The 17996-nt window shown below is 37.2% G+C and overlaps 1 protein-coding gene across 1 annotated transcript; it reads left to right on the forward strand.

Moving 5' to 3' along the window:
* The first annotated feature begins 17210 nt into the window (after positions 1-17210).
* On the forward strand, positions 17211-17663 carry LOC140833666 (uncharacterized). The gene has a single exon (XM_073197991.1). It carries the CDS (start codon positions 17211-17213, stop codon positions 17661-17663), a length of 453 nt encoding a protein of 150 aa, XP_073054092.1.
* The last annotated feature ends 333 nt before the right edge of the window (positions 17664-17996 follow it).

Genomic DNA, 17996 nt, shown 5'->3' on the forward strand with positions numbered 1-17996 from the left:
TTTATTTGATATAACACCAATCAAAGAATATTCTTAATTTTATTTGTCTGTCATTTAAAACACACATTATTTTATTTTATTTTTTATTTTTCACAAAATTTTCATCAATTTCTTATGATATTATGACAACTAAATAAAAATTATTAGAATGATTTTTTTAAAGTGGTATATTGGTATTTCCATCTTTATTTTTTCAATTTATGATTTCATTGATATTTGTTATATTTTAAAGACAAAAACTTGTGTGAGACGGTCTTACGGGTCATATTTTGTGAGACAGATCTATATTTGGGTAATCCATGAAAAAGTATTACTTTTTATGCTAAGGGTATTATTTTTTATGGTGAATATGGGTAGGGTTGATCCGTCTCACAGATTGAGATCCGTGAGACGGTCTCACATGAGACCTACTCTATTTTAAAACAATCTCACTTATATATTTATAAAACTTATATTATTAGTATGTTAATTTCTTGATATCATAGTTGCGTTCGTCACAATACTAATTTTAAGAATGTTTAAAAAACTTGAAAAGTGTTATGGTCAATTTTTAAGCAGTGGGTTTAAAATAAGATTATATGTTTAGAATCGATTTTTAGTTTTTTAATCATAAATTTAATTTTATCAACTTAATCAATAGATTGTGTTTGTCACGAAATTTGCGAGCGTGCCAGGCACGTGTTCATACCAAATGTGAATTAATCTGACTTCGTTTACCAAGCGTTGCGAATCTCGATTCGGCCGTTTGTTCTAATTCACTCGAAATGGCTCCAAAAATAAAAACGTGAAATGAGAAATATAATGAAATTAAAGGAGTAATTCATAAGCAACATCGATATTTATTATGCCGTTATAAATTCGAACAAAGCTTTCACATGAGACTTGGATGGACATTGTTAAAATCTATAAAAACGCTTGCTGGAAATGGCAATAAACAACAGAGCAAATAAGAGAAATTTTGCATAAAATTGATAAGGAATTCTGCAGAGTTTTTGCTGTAGATTTGTTGGATTGATTTGTCGGTCACTTTCTGATTCCTCCATCTGCTTTTGTCACACTCCACAGGGAAGTTTCCACCATATTCCACGATCACTCACGTTGGGTCGTGGCTCAACTCCTGGCATCGTGGTCCTCAATTGATCCCTTCCTGGGCTTGTCTATTGGGCTCTTCTCATATTCTACAGGCATTTATAATTGGTGGGTTTTCAATATTTGGGCCAAACAACTGCCCTCCTAGCCAATTTGGGCCAATGACAAATTTGGCCCATTTTGGCTATTTGGCTAATTTGGTCCAGTGGGTCATTTGACTACTTTGTTTGGTCTTCTAGCTATTAAAGCTCAGCGTACAGTCATATGGTTTTGAAAAGATTGGTTCTATGGATCTGAAGAAGAATTGACAGTTATAATGCATGTTCTTCCTCCAACATGTTAGATCCGAGTGTGATTTCCCTGAACCTCATCCTTATCTCTTTCTTCCTCATTCCCTTCCCCCAAATCTCCATCGACTCTCATCGATCTTCCAACAGAAATCGCCGATTACATCGCCTTTGTTATACCATTCAAGTTTCTGAAAATTGTCATCATCAATCTCCTTTACATCAAGCCACATCTTCTCAAGGTATGTATATTCACCATTTTTTTCAATCCTCCATCACAAAAACATTGTAGAATTTGCCATATTTCATACTGCACTCAAGGTGTTTGTGTCTATGTTTGAATGAGTTTTTTGATGAGCAACACCTTGCAACACTTGTGGCAAGGGATTCACATAGATGTGTCTGAACTCCTTGTAGTGCTTCCTCACATATTCCTCCAATTTTGAGACATCTTGCCTTATAAAAATATCTCAGAGAGCATCACCGTCAACGTCTTCAATATTTTCCAACATGTTTCTTGAAATCGGCATTTCTTAATTTGCACATTCTTCCTCTTGGGACTTTTCCACTATTTCAGAAGCTTCCAACAATTTCTCCGGACCATCATTAATTATGTCACTCGAGCTCACTGCTTGCACCTCAACAGAGCAACTTCCTTGTTGTGCATATTCAGAGCTTGGTTTATAACTTGTGCAACTTATATAATCTTCCATGTACTTACAAGAAATGCACCAGCACAAGGAATTGTAATGCTCCACCAAATTCACGGAGGATGAGATCCCATTTTTTGGATTTTTGGCAAGCCATAAACTCAAAAATGGCAAGATTCATTCAATCTCACAAAGAAATGACAAGTGCCACATCAATGACAACATATAGCGCACACAAAGCATAGTTTTGTTGATCAACACTCCATTATATCTCATGTGGTTCTCATTTATTTTTCAGGAAACGTGGTTGGAGGAATCGAATATTTGAGCAAGGAAGTACCTTAAAGATAAATGGAGATGAAAAATCCTCATGGTAGTGCCGCTGGCCAATCCAAAAGAAAATTGCCAAGCTTTAATGAATATCTCTGTCAGCGGTTGAACATATATGTATAGAGTGTCAAACATATTGAAAGGAAAAAAAATATGTAGGCTAGGGACAGTAGGTGTACTTTTTGCACTTGTTTGCCATTGTTTGGCAAGTGTCTTTTATGATGTGTAGAGTTGGGAAAGTGGTTTGAAAGCCAAACTTTGTTGTTGGAAACATGTTGTTTACCTTATACATGCTGCTTGGAATTTGTTTTCATGTATTTGTATTTCTGGGATGTCACGTTACAGGGGAAACTCTGCCCAGATTTCTATAAAATAAATTAAGAACAACTGCTAAATAGCCTGTTTTCTTCAATATTATCACAACATGTTATTACCAATACTTTCCAAACACTATCAAAGTATCGAAATATGTAATAAACGTGCTCTATACGTCATCAATTCGGCTATCAAGACAACACATTATTCTATTAAAATCACATCAGCTGCAAGGATTCCATGAGCAAATTTTCTTTTTATTTATTCACATGGTCCATCACTATTTGCAAACAAGTTCAGCGGGGAATGGCTTAAAAGCTTATTCCTCGCATATTACAGAAACATTCTACGAGTCAATATCTCAAAATTAGCCAAAGTGGCTATCCAGCCTACTTTGTACAATACTTCTCATCTATTCCATCTTTATAAAACATCAGTCTCCGGCTGTCGATCTTTCATCTGAGCCGGAGCTAAGATTAAATCCTCCATTTGTAACTCTTTCTCCTTGCTACCTCCATATTCCTCCTCAAATATTTTCTTTTCTTTGAATGATTCCTCCACCTTAGATCTGCGCTCAACAGCTTTTTTTCTCAACAAACGTCGTTTTTGGGTCCGAGAAATCAGTTTTGGGAACTTTGGATGCTCCACCCGTTTCCATACACCATTGGGGATTGCTCTGGGAGGAATAACAAAACGAGATTTTCTTTCATATCTATTATCGGTGTCGAGATGGTGGCCTCTGTATTAGCTTCTCGAATGACTGTTGGTCACTCCTCCCCTCGCCATTTATTGACCCATGAAATGAAACCTTTCCGAGGTGCTAGTTCTCCGGCCTTTTGGCCATGGATCCCCTACTGTACCTCATATTCCTCCCACTATAATACATATCATCTCCACTGTGACAGCGGTCTTTTCCATGAAAAGTATCTGTCTTGTTCTCCTTTACCTCAAACATCATTTTCCGAGGCAGTGTGGCATACCAAATAAAAGCAGTACTAGTCAATGAATTAGGAAAAAAATGTAACTTGTAGTTGGAAAAATTATCCAAATTTGCTAGTTCCCCACACTGTATTGTAAACCTCGCCACATGTTCCACGTTAGATTGACGGTCTTCCCCCGAGTATAAAGTAAAGTCTGAAATGTGATATCCTCGTGGATAAGGATTTTCACGATCAACAACATCGGGATATGGATTATGAAACTCTGGTCTATTGAATGGCCTCACTCCCGGGCCATACAACTCTTGAATAATATCATGTACAGTCTCGGAGTCCAAGACTGGAGTTTTTCGCAATGGGTGCGGGAAATAATTTGCCCCCCGAGTGTTATTCCCCGAACCTGGAACTGAACACCCATGCATTCCCCCATCACCATACATCCCTGGATGTGAGTTAGGAGATGTCACAGAGAACATATTAGCAGCCATTTGTTTACTGTTATTGCAATTCTGGAATTTCAACCCCAACTCCTCGTCCCTTTTGTGCAGAGGAGTATATCTTCCTTCCTTGGCAGATTGAGGAATCAATGCCTCCCCCAAGCGGCGACTTTCACCTGCTTGAGAAACCCCTGATCCTTGGCCTTGATCTTTTAGCCATTTAACGTCAGTTTCTTGAAGTTCAACATTTTCTGTTGTAACAGCCTCTCTTTTTGCAGACTTCCTCCATTCCTTCACTTCCGCCACAAATTCCATCATAACAGTAGCGAAAGTTTGGGTCATTTCTCTGAGATCACTGCGGATGTTTTTCTCCATGGCCAACATAAAGTTCAGTGAAGGTCCATCACCACCAGAAATAGCAATTCATTCCTTCATAGTCTCCTCCTCGAACTGGTGAACAAGTCTTTCAACAGTTCTTCCATCTGCATCAGTTTCTTCTTCCAGTGAGCGATGAACTTTCCCCTGTGATGGAGGAATTCCTGTTAGAGTAGGTGCCCGTCGAGCCAAGTGTTGGCCGAGTGTTCACAATGAAACTCTATGTATAAGCAGTCTTTATTTTAGTAATATTTGAAATTATTATTTTGGCACATCTTTATCTGTATACCCATGCTAGTTGCATAGATAAAGCCCTTGAATATACAAATAGTAGAAAGAATATGAGATGCTCATATGATGAGTATCATGAAACTCATATTTGTAATACTGTATATTCTAAACGGTTCCTAGTCGATTCAGCCGCCACTAAGAAGGATATAGGCCGCTCGAGTTAGAGACTAGTATCTGCGATGTGAGTACCATGTTTCATTGGTAGGGGACATTGTGATGTCCAAACATGCAGATAGGTGCTCCTGGTAGAGTGCATTGAACAACCCTCCATTAAAGGACTTTCCAAGTGGTTCTCACTTATCGAGTGGAAACGTCCTAATTTATGGTTGTACACCATTAGTCCTTATGACCCGGGACAACATTAAGACTCTATGTGCTAGAATTACACTTTGACTTGTTTACCGACTCTCATGGGGTCATCAGGTGGCAAGGTTGGGTGTTCTGTCGAAACACATAGGAGTCGATGCATTGTAGTCGGAGATTCACCGCTTACCTTCGGGTATGAATATCCTATGTGTTATCATGTGTATGTAGGTTGAAATCTCTGGCCAGAGTATGGTTGTAATTATGAAAGGGGTTTCATAGATTACACCATTGATGCAACTACGACATGACACATAGTATCGATTCATTGACAACTCTCGATAAACCAATGGTTGTCGAATCGATCGGGATATATGAGTTGAAGGGACCGTACTGTACGCTAACCATAATTGAATGGTTCTTGCAGGCACTATCATTTGATACCTAGGGAATCATGTAAGCGATGTTGCTAGGCGTTTAACATGGTTGGTTGGGTAATGTCAGACTTGAGTTCTGACGTTCTTGTTATCAAAGGGTTGATAAGTAAGAATGGAGCAATTGGGGTATGCTCATATAAGGACATGTTTAGTCCGAATCACATGGAGATGTGAACCCACGGCTAGTTGTATCAATGAACCATTGAGGGCCACACAAGTGCTGGCTTTCTAGATCCCGTTGAGAAGTAAAAATAGTTCAATGTGTTGAACGGCTTATAAAGGAGTTTACAAGCGTAAGGAAAATTGGAAGTATAACTTCTATAAAGGAGAAACTAGTTCAATGTGTTGAACGACTTATAAATGAGTTTATAAGTGTAAAGAAAAATAGAAGTATGACTTCTATGAGAGAAATGTAAATTTTGATTTATGGAAGTGTTCCTAAATTAAAATTTGGCCAAGTGAATAATGTATTTGAAAATTGTGATTTTCATAGACATTATTATGGACTAAATTAAATTAATTCAAGTGTTGAATTAATTAAACACTAGTGGACCTAGTAGAGTCCAAATAATTAAATTAATTCAAGTGTTGAATTAATTAAATTATATTGAGTCTTGTAGAGATCAATTTAAATTAATTATTTAACTAGTGGGACTTGGGTAAATTCAAGTAATGTTTAATTAGTCTCAAATATGTTTGAGATAATTAAATTTAGTCCATGGTTTTTATTTTGATAAAAATCATATAGTATGCATGCATGGGAGGTGAAGGGTTGGAGACAACTTTTTCAAATATCAAGGCTTGGCATGCTACTTTTGTCTCTACTTTTTGCAAGACCAAGACAAGTCTCCCTCCCCCCTATTCTTACATAGCAATGGCCGAAATCCTCTCTAATTCTCTCAAGTTTTTCTCTCATTTTTCTTCTTCAAGTGTTGAGGAATGAAAAATACTTCTCTTTGAAAAATGATCTAATTTTTCCAGTGCAAAATTAGAGTGGTTCTAGCTAGTTGGTGGTGGGCTTAATATTTGAGCAAGGTGGGCTCAAAGGAAGCTTGAAGATTGTCTTGCCATTGAAGAGCTTAGTTGTATATCAACTAAGTTGGAGCCATCATCAATCTTTTAAGATTGATAGGTAACGATTTTCTTACACCCTATGTATGACATAGTTGTGTTTTTGTATTTGCTACATGAAATTTGAGGGGTGGCCGAAATTTTCTATAAAAATTTGTTTTTTTTTAAACTTCCGTTGCGCTTCCGGTCACCGTAACCGATCCTCTTTCAAGTGGTATCCGAGCTATGGTTACGATTTTGTGTAGCAAATACAAGATATTATATTGAGATTGATTTCTAAACGCATGAGAATGAAATTTGCAACAAAAATCAAGGCATGACAATGGGGAATTCGGGCAGCATGTTGCTGCCCGTGTCGGGCAGCCCGGGCTGCCCATTTTGGGCAGCTAGGGCAGCCCGAGGGGCTTCCCGAACAGCCCCTTTCGAAAATAAAAAAAAAATTTTGGCATGTTGGCCGGAATCCGGCGACAGAGCTCCGGCGACGGCGATGACGACTAGGGTTTCCAAAAGTGTTTTGGAATATCAAAGTGTCATGGGCCTTGAGTTGTTGGGTCATTGGATGGCTAACATGTTTGTGAATTTTAAATTGGCCAAAAATGTTTTTGGTGAAAAATAAGTTTTTGGGCCCTTAAGTTTAAAATTACAAAAGTTGCAAATTTTTCTCATAAAATAAATATTTTAAGTTGGACTTTAAATATTTATAGTAAATGGTGATTTACAAGAAATTCGGTTATAAATAAATTAATTTGAAATTAGACAAAGGTGTTTGTATACTTTGTTAATTTAGTTTATAATCGTGGCGGTTAGTGATTGGATCAAGATATATAATATTTGATCAATTAATTATTGTGATAATTAATTGATGGTGTATGATATGTGATATTATGCATGAAGGATGATCAAAAGCCCAAGCCCAATTTGCTATGTGTATGCTAGGATATTTGTGTTGAATGATTGTAATAATTATCAATTTATAAAGTGGGCTTGGTTTATGGCCCGTTCCCACCCCCATGAGATGTATCCCTATTTGCCATGGATATTTATTTGTAAATATTAGTATAATAGATGATCAAGATTGGAAGATGGTGGCCATGATGATTATGAAGATCGAAGACATGTAAATATTGGAAGCTTATGTAATAGTTGCATTTGCATCCCGTGCATTTCCCTAGGATTGGACCTAGGCCCGTGTTTAGCTCACACGGTCCGTTAGTATTGGGGCGATTGATCATCCTTGTTTTGTTTACTGTTTATACTATATGCATGATATGTTATAAATAATGAGTATGTGCGTTATTATTATGATAGTAACAAAGTTGCATGAATCCGGCAAACATACGATCAAACATGGCGAGCTTTTAAAATAAAATTAATGATGAGACCTTTCAAAATTAAAAACCCTCATTTTGAATAAGATTCAAAATTAATATCAAGCCCGAAAAGGGGAGTTATAAATTTGTTTATAATTTCCATGTCTTCCATCGACAAATGGGTGCATGATGAATCGCTACCCGTGCTCGGGGCTCGGCTCATATTATTGGGGGGGCCCTTAGTACCGGAAAGCTGTGACATCTATTTGACATGGTGATGTGAACTACGTGGAACTCCCATGACTTCGGCTCATATTATTGAGGGAACTCTTGGCGACCGTCCATTAAGGTTCAACATCGATGGGTAAGGCTTGACACGTGAAGATGAACGACGTCATATTATTGGGTCCTAATCAAACGTGAGACAAAAGTTTACGTAGAGGGTTGCATTGTGATGCAATTGGAAACTATCTTTTAGGAATTGTGGTTGGCTGATATTATTCGGGATCATTATTCGCTAATTGGACCTTACGTACCTACTGAGGAAAGGAGTTTCCCGTTTTCACTAGAGGGTAATGAAATATGTCAAAACAGTGGGAGCAAATATTTATGAAGTAAAAGTCCAAACTTAATATCTTACTAAATATTTTAAAATAGTCATCAACATTTATCTGTTTTTACTTTTCAGTACAAATTGACAATGTCATCGATTCGCAATCCGATATCCGTAATACTCGACAAACACATATTAACTGGACCTAATTACCTCACTTGGCTAAGAAACCTGAAAATCGTCTTGAATTCGGAAAAGGTAGCATATACACTGACTGAGTCGCCCCCTGTTGAGGCTCCGACTGACTGAAATCTTGAGGAATTGCAGGCTTACAAGGAATGGTGTGACCATGACTTGATAGCCAGGTGTTATATGCTGACTTCTATGAATGATGAGCTGCAGAGGCGTTTTGAGGATGCAAAGAATGCTGCTGACATTCATAAGCACCTCAAAGAGCTCTTTGGTGAGTAGACTCGGCCTCTTAGGCATGCTACCGTCAAGGAGCTGATCACTATGCGCATGCGAGATGGGGCCTCGGTCCATGAGCATGGCCTGAAGTTGATTGGGCTCGTGGATAAGCTCGTTGGCATGGATATGATCTTGCCTTCGGAGTTGACCACCGACGTGTTGCTGTTATCATTGCCTAGCTCATTTGATCCTTTTGTGGTTAACTTCAACATGAACAAGATGGAGCCGACCCTTGAGGAGTTGGTGAATATGCTTGTTACGTTTGAATCAACCATCAAGAAAGAGAAGTTGGTTCTTTATGTGGGTTCTTCATCTGGTACGAAGATTGATCCACATGGGAAGGGAAAGAAGAGTTCTTTCCAACGTCCCAAGAAGAACGTGCCCTTGTTGAGGCAATCTCTGAATCCCGTTGTGGTAGCCACACCAGTTAAGGCTGACAAAACTAGTGATGTTTGTCATCACTGCAAGAAGCCTGGACATTGGAGGCGAAATTGCAAAGAATATCTTGCCCAGAAAAGTTCTGGAAATGGTATGTTCTACATTGAAGTAAACATTTCAGTTAACTCTACTTCTTGGGTATTGGATACCAAATGTTGATCACATCTCTGTAATGTGTTGCAGATGATGGGAAGAAGTAGGAAGCTTAGGGAAGGTGTGACCTTCTTGAGGATGGGCAATGGAGCAAGAGTTGCTGCCCAGACCTTAAGAAATGTTTACTTATTGTTGAACAATGATTTTAAGTTAATTTTTAAGAGATGTTTTGTTTGTACCCTTTTGGTGAAGAACATTATTTTCATTTCTATTGTGATAAAGATGGATATTCTTGTCTATTTAGCAAAGGTGTTTGCAACATTTACAAGAATGAATGTTTAATTAGTACTTGAGAACTTGAAAAACGATCTCTATAACTTAAAATTAAAAGATATTCCACTAAATATCCATTCAAAGGCATACACCATATGAGATATGGATGGGTAAGACCTTTAAGTATTCTTATCTTAGAATATGGGGGTTCCCTGCTTATGAAGCAGGTAGTGGGAGATAAATTGGATAGTCGATCCATTTTTATGCTAATTTGTGGGATATCCAATGAATTCGATTGGATACTACTTCTATCATCCCCAAGAAACAAAAGTGTTTGTTTCTAGGAATGCAACCTTTTTGGAAAAAAAATTTCTATTAGATAGAAAAGGCGAGATGATAGAACTCGAAGAGGTTCGAGAGACACCCACAATTATAGAACCCACACCCGAAGAGCCAAGTGAAAAGATACAAGCTCCAAGAAGATCCGAGAGAGTCTCGAGACCACCTATGAGGTATGGTCTGCTTCTTGAAGAGGGCCATGATGAGCCTATCCATGGATGTGATCCAAGGACCTTCAAGGAAGCATTATCTGATGTCGATTCATCAAAAATGGCTTAAAGCAATGGAATCTGAGATGAATTCCATACATTCGAACCAAGTGTGGAATCTCGTGGATCCACCTGAGGGAATTGTTCCATAGGGTGTAAATGGATTTACAAGAGGAAACTTGGGGCGGATGGGAAGGTATTGACCTTCAAGGCGCGATTGGTGGCAAAATGATATACTCAAAGACAAGGAGTTGACTTTGAGGAAACCTTTTCTCCAGTTGCAATGTTCAAGTCCATAAGGATATTGCTAGCCATAGATGCATGGTATGACTATGAGATATGACAGATGGATGTTAAGACAGCCTTTCTTAATGGGGATATTAAGGAAGAGATTTACATGTCTCAACCCGAAGGGTTTACATCTATCGGAAGTGAGCATATGGTATGCAAACTTCAAAGATCTATTTATGGTCTAAAGCAGGCATCTAGGAGTTGGAACCTCAGATTCGACAGAACATTCAAAGAGTTTGGTTTTGCTAAGAATCATGAGGAACCCTGTATGTATAAGAAGGTCAGTGGGAGTGCTGTGACATTCCTGGTGTTGTATGTTGATGACATTCTACTCATTGGGAATGATGTAGGAATGTTGCAATCAACTAAGATATGGTTAGCGAGTAAGTTCTCGATGCAGGACTTGGGTGAAGCATCTTTTGTATTGGGATACAGATCTATAGAGATAGATCGAAAAGATTGCTTGATCTCACCCAGTCCACATACATTGATACCATCTGAAGCGGTTCTCGATGGGTGAGTCCAAGAGAGGACATCTACCAATGTGGCATGGCGTGTCCCTATCCAAGTCTGTCTACCAAGACTGATGCAGAGATAGTGGCGATGACACGCATTCCGTATGCTTCGGCAATTGGTAGCATCATGTATGAGATGATATCTACACGTCCTGACGTGGTTTTCGCACTAAGTGTAGTGAGTAGATATCAATCGAACCCTGGTCTTCCACACCTGAAAGCTGTGAAAGACATCCTCAAGTAGTTGAGAAGGACCAATAAATTGTTCTTGGTCTATGGGGGTGAAGAACTGAAATTAGAAGGCTATACCGACTCTAGCTTCCAAAGCGATATCGATGACTCGAAGTCAACCTCTGGGTTTGTATTCATGCTCAATGGTGCTGCTGTCTCTTGGAAGAGTTCCAAGCAAGACAATACTGCGGATTACAGCACAGAGGCCGAATACATTGTTGCATCAGATGCAACAAGGGAGGCTGTTTGGATAAGGAATTTCGTCTAAGAGTTGGACGTCATTCCTAATGGAGTTGCTCCTGTCCCGGTGTTGTGTGACAACACGGGAGCTTTAGCTCAAGCAAAGGAGCCAAGGTCTCATCAGAAGTCCAAACATGTATTGAGTAAGTACCACATCCTCGAAGAGATTGTGGAAAGAGGAAGAAGTGTCTATTGACATAGTCGGCTCCGCAGACAATGTTGTTGATCCACTAGCTAAGCCTTTACCTGGACCATTATTCGAGATGCATCGCGAATCAATGGGTTTAAAGCATACGGGTAGTTGGCTCTAGTGCAAGTGGGAGATTGTTAGAGTAGGTGCCCGTCGAGCCAAGTGTTGGCCGAGTGTTCACAATGAAACTCTATGTATAAGCAGTCTTTATTTTAGTAATATTTGAAATTATTATTTTGGCACATCTTTATCTGTATACCCATGCTAGTTGCATAGATAAAGCCCTTGAATATACAAATAGTAGAAAGAATATGAGATGCTCATATGATGAGTATCATGAAACTCATATTTGTAATACTGTATATTCTAAACGGTTCCTAGTCGATTCAGCCGCCACTAAGAAGGATATAGGCCGCTCGAGTTAGAGACTAGTATCTGCGATGTGAGTACCATGTTTCATTGGTAGGGGACATTGTGATGTCTAAGCATGCAGATAGGTGCTCCTGGTAGAGTGCATTGAACAACCCTCCATTAAAGGACTTTCCAAGTGGTTCTCACTTATCGAGTGGAAACGTCCTAGTTTATGGTTGTACACCATTAGTCCTTATGACCCGGGACAACATTGAGACTCTATGTGCTAGAATTACACTTTGACTTGTTTACCGACTCTCATGGGGTCATCAGGTGGCAAGGTTGGGTGTTCTGTCGAAACATATAGGAGTCGATGCATTGTAGTCGGAGATTCACTGCTTACCTTCGGGTATGAATATCCTATGTGTTATCATGTGTATGTAGGTTGAAATCTCTTGCCAGAGTATGGTTGTAATTATGAAAGGGGTTTCATAGATTACACCATTGATGCAACTACGACATGACACATAGTATCGATTCATTGACAACTCTCGATAAACCAATGGTTGTCTAATCGATCGGGATATATGAGTTGAAGGGACCGTACTGTACGCTAACCATAATTGAATGGTTCTTGCAGGCACTATCATTTGATACCTAGGGAATCATGTAAGCGATGTTGCTAGGCGTTTAACATGGTTGGTTGGGTAATGTCAGACTTGAGTTCTGACGTTCTTGTTATCAAAGGGTTGATAAGTAAGAATGGAGCAATTGGGGTATGCTCATATAAGGACATGTTTAGTCCGAATCACATGGAGATGTGAACCCACGGCTAGTTGTATCAATGAACCATTGAGGGCCACACAAGTGCTGGCTTTCTAGATCCCGTTGAGAAGTAAAAATAGTTCAATGTGTTGAACGGCTTATAAAGGAGTTTACAAGCGTAAGGAAAATTGGAAGTATGACTTCTATAAAGGAGAAACTAGTTCAATGTGTTGAACGACTTATAAATGAGTTTATAAGTGTAAAGAAAAATAGAAGTATGACTTCTATGAGAGAAATGTAAATTTTGATTTATGGAAGTGTTCCTAAATTAAAATTTGGCCAAGTGAATAATGTATTTGAAAATTGTGATTTTCATAGATATTATTATGGACTAAATTAAATTAATTCAAGTGTTGAATTAATTAAACACTAGTGGACCTAGTAGAGTCCAAATAATTAAATTAATTCAAGTGTTGAATTAATTAAATTATATTGAGTCTTGTAGAGCTCAATTTAAATTAATTATTTAACTAGTGGGACTTGCGTAAATTCAAGTAATGTTTAATTAGTCTCAAATATGTTTGAGATAATTAAATTTAGTCCATGATTTTTATTTTGATAAAAATCATATAATATGCATGCATGGGAGGTGAAGGGTTGGAGACAACTTTTTCAAATATCAAGGCTTGGCATGCTACTTTTGTCTCTACTTTTTGCAAGACCAAGACAAGTCTCCCTCCCCCCATTCTTACATAGTAATGGCCGAAATCCTCTCTAATTCTCTCAAGTTTTTCTCTCATTTTTCTTCTTCAAGTGTTGAGGAATGAAAAATACTTCTCTTTGAAAAATGCTCTAATTTTTCTAGTGCAAAATTAGAGTGGTTCTAGCTAGTTGGTGGTGTGCTTAATATTTGAGCAAGGTGGGCTCAAAGGAAGCTTGAAGATTGTCTTGCCATTGAAGAGCTTAGTTGTATATCAACTAAGTTGGAGCCATCATCAATCTTTTAAGATTGATAGGTAACGATTTTCTTACACCCTATGTATGACATAGTTGTGTTTTTGTATTTGCTACATGAAATTTGAGGGGTGGCCGAAATTTTCTATAAAAATTTGTTTTTTTTTTAAACTTTCGTTGCGCTTCCGGTCACCGTAACCGATCCCCTTTCAATTCCCTCATTCTTCTCAGTACGCTTTAGAGGCATTTGGTCCCACCGGGCGTGCCAACTTGTTTGTCACGAAATTTGCGGGCGTGCCAGGCACGTGTTCGTGCCAAATGTGAATTAATCTGACTTCGTTTACCAAGCGTTGCGAATATCGGTTCGACCGTTTGTTCTAATTCCTTCGAAATGGCTCCAAAAATAAAAACGTGAAATGAGAATTATAATGAAATTAAAGGAGGAATTCATAAGCAACATCAATATTTATTATGCCGTTATAAATTCGAACAAAGCTTTCACATAAGACTTGGATGGACATTGTTAAAATCTATAGAAACGCTTGCTGGAAATGGCAATAAACAACAGAGAAAATAAAAGAAATTTTGCATAAATTTGATAAGGAATTCTGCAGAGTTTTTGCTGTAGATTTGTTGGATTGATTTGTCGTTCACTTTCTGATTCCTCCATCTGCTTTTGTCACACTCCACAGGAAAGTTTCCACCATATTCCACGATCACTCACGTTGGGTCGTGGCTCAACTCCTCGCATCGTGGTCCTCAATTGATCCCTTCCTGGGCTTGTCTATGGGGCTCTTCTCATATTCTACAGGCATTTATAGTTGGTGGGTTTTCAATATTTGGGCCAAACAAATTGAATAAAATTTAAGAATAGAGCAGATATATTGTGAGACGGTCGTACAAATCTTTATCTGTGAGACGGATCAATCATACCTATATTCACAATAAAAAGTAATATTCTTAGCATAAAAAGTAATATTTTTTCATGGAATACCAAATAAAAGATTTGTCTCTCAAAACACGACATGTGAGACCGTCTTACAAAAGTTTTTACGTTAAAAGTAAATGCAAAACTTTTCAAATTCTCAACCACAAATATTAGTGTTTTTTTTTTTCCAAATTATAATTCAATATCATCTTCGCTAGTTTTTCATTTCAAACATGACAGAATTAATACTATCCTAAAGATATTTATGGACCTCATATCTCCAAATCAATTTTAATGTTAGTATCTCATCTGCCCACAAACATATAATTCATTTTTGTGTCTTTATGTTTTTTTTTTTTTTAAGCTTTGTAGTATACAAGACTAATCACTTAAAATTAAAAAGTTAATTTTATAGTAGATTGAAATTTTATGTAAAAAAATCTCTTTCCTTTTTCTCTTTGTCTTGTTTATTTTATTCGATCGACATAGGTTTGGGTGTTTTATTCTTGTTTTTACTGAGAGTCAACTCAATTAATTAATACCATATCAAATTTAATTAATATAAAGTAATATATATATTTTAAAAGTGACCCGCTGGTTCAACCAATGAAATGGTTGTGTAAACGAGGCTTTTCCATTAACCAGTGTTTTTGTGTTAACCGATGCCAGGTGCTAAGAGATTGATTCCATCTTATATGTAGATGTATTATCCCACGATAGAATCAAGGGTTTAAATTTAGCCACATATATACGATGTCCACTAATTTTTTTAAAACACACATGTGTGTGAATCTTGTTCATTCAAACCATGTAGAAACAGTGCTCTCACATGTAACATCGACCTTACTGTGCTAAAGTCACTTTTTGTTTTTGCGATTAACTTGGATTTAATAAATTGGATTGAATTGAGTTTTTACTGGCAATTATTATAGTTTTTTTTCTTCACAATAATTAGGAATGTCAAAATCAGACACGACCTATCAACTTGACACGATTCAACCCGAAAAAAATAAGGTTTTGATTTGGGTTTTCGGGTTCGGGTCAGATCGAGTTGGACCCGAGAGCTGACCCGAAAAAATGACCGGGTTGGGTTGAGTTGAGTTGGGTTCGGATCACCTCGGGTTGACCCGAAAATTTAATTTTTTTTTAAAAAAATATATTTAAAAAATATTGTTTATATTTTTATATATATTTTATGTCTGAAAAAATATTTATTGTATATTTATATCATAAATTTTCATAATTTAATATTTATTTTGAACATTTTTTATTTTTAAAATTATTGTTTATTTGATTTAGTAAATATACTTTATTTTTCTACAATTTAACTTTCAAATTTAAATCATATATACGAGAGATATTTTGTTCTTATGTGTTTAAATTAAATATTATTATTATTATTTGAATATTATTTAATTTTCTTTAAAAAATTCAAAATCGGGTTACAGATTGATGGGTTGATCGGGTTTAGATTCAAGTTGAGAGTTTTCGGGTTGGGTTCGCATTGAGAAATTTTTGAATATTGCTCCAAAAGGTGAAATCGTTCACCTTAGGCGCCCCTCATCCCCGGCCCGACAGGAATGTGAGAGGAGGTAGAAATTTTTGAATATTACTATTACTCAACTCGACCCAACCCACTCGACCCATCCAAATTGACACCCCAATAATTGCCCCAACGGCTAAATACTTTGACATAGTCAATGTCCGGATAACAATTACTTTCCAGATTTAATTTGCACCGTGTCTCACAAGTCTCGTTTAGTGTTTATAAGATCATGTGACCAAATTTAGATTAAAAAAAATTAGCAACAAATTTAGGCAATAAATAGTTGTTAATAATTTATTTTACAAGTTGTTTGAATAAATTTAGATTAAAAAAAAGTAGCAACAAATTTAGGCAATAAATAGTTGTAATAATTTATTTTACAAGTTGTTTGAATAAGTATTATGTTTCATGTGCGTGAAAATTGAACCAATAATAATCATTGGATTGGATTGATGTTATAACGGGATTGCTTAGCTTGCTAAACAATGACCAAAATGTCAAACTCATCAATATTAAATTGGCAAAAACTTGTTTAAAACGATCTCACGTGTCGTATTTTGTGAGAAAGATATCTTATTTAGGTCATTCATAAAAAAATATTACTTTTTATTGTGAATATCGGTAGGGTTGATCCGTCTCACAGATAAAGATTCGTGAGACCGTCTCACAAGAGAGTTACTCTATTAAATTTTGATTTTTAAGACTTGGAAGGTGAGAAACGACCTAGGTCGTTCCTTGCTCCAGAAATAATTTGTTGGATTCATTTAATTATTAATGTTTTGGAAGTTTTACCATATTTTCTGCCAAATTCCCCGTCGATACAGTTGTTTTCCGTGTGTGGGACTGCTAATGTAAGAGTGTACATATGGTTGATTAAAGAATTGGGCATGCAGGGGTAGTTCGGTAAACAGAAACACGCACACCCTCCGCGTACGCATGAATCTATAAATACTCTGCTTCCCTACTTTGAAATTTCCATCTTCTTCTATGATCATGCACACTCAACGGAACCGTTCCAAAAAGCTCAAAAAGAGCTTCCTGGTTGCCCACAGATTAGCTTTATTATGGGCACGAAAAGGGGGCGTGTTCAGGGACAAACTCTCTATTGGTTTGACCATCTTCTACCAAAGAATCATCTCAAGAATCCATCATTCACAGCAGCAGCAGCAGCAGCAGGGAGGAGCACTCATTTATGGTGATCGTCAATTCTCCTTCGATGAATCTCCCATGATCTACATCAAAATGCATCGCCCCGCTTCGTCCTTTCGCTTCAAGTTGCCCAATATCTCGTGTGTCAGATTTGATTTCGAGTCGGAGGAAGAACATGATGATGATGATGATGAAGAAGAAGAAGGAATTGATTTGAAAGCGGAGGAGTTTATAGCCAAGTTTCGTGAGCAAATGAGGCTGCAGAGACAAATGTCGTGTTTGCACTACTTACAGTGAATGTTCAGCAACTGCATACTAATCATATATAAATAGATTCCATCTCATATGCTTTTGTGTTCAGCTATACAATATTGAATAACAAGTTCATTTCTGTTGCTTAATTATTGCATAAACAATTTTTTTTTAATCTTCGTCAAACGAAACTACTTGATATAAGTTGAATGGAGAGACTCTTTGAAATATTGGAGAGGAGATGAGATACAATATGGCTTCAAGTTCAAATTGAACTTACTTCACTCGTGTGTTAGTTGTATACATGAACTTGAACGATCTTCCTTCTTTGAACTAGTTTTTGGCGTGAAGTTATGCTCAAGTCCACGATCTTAACAT

The sequence above is a fragment of the Primulina eburnea genome, chromosome 6, assembly GCF_022965805.1.
Source record: "Primulina eburnea isolate SZY01 chromosome 6, ASM2296580v1, whole genome shotgun sequence".
Classification (NCBI taxonomy): domain Eukaryota; kingdom Viridiplantae; phylum Streptophyta; class Magnoliopsida; order Lamiales; family Gesneriaceae; genus Primulina; species Primulina eburnea.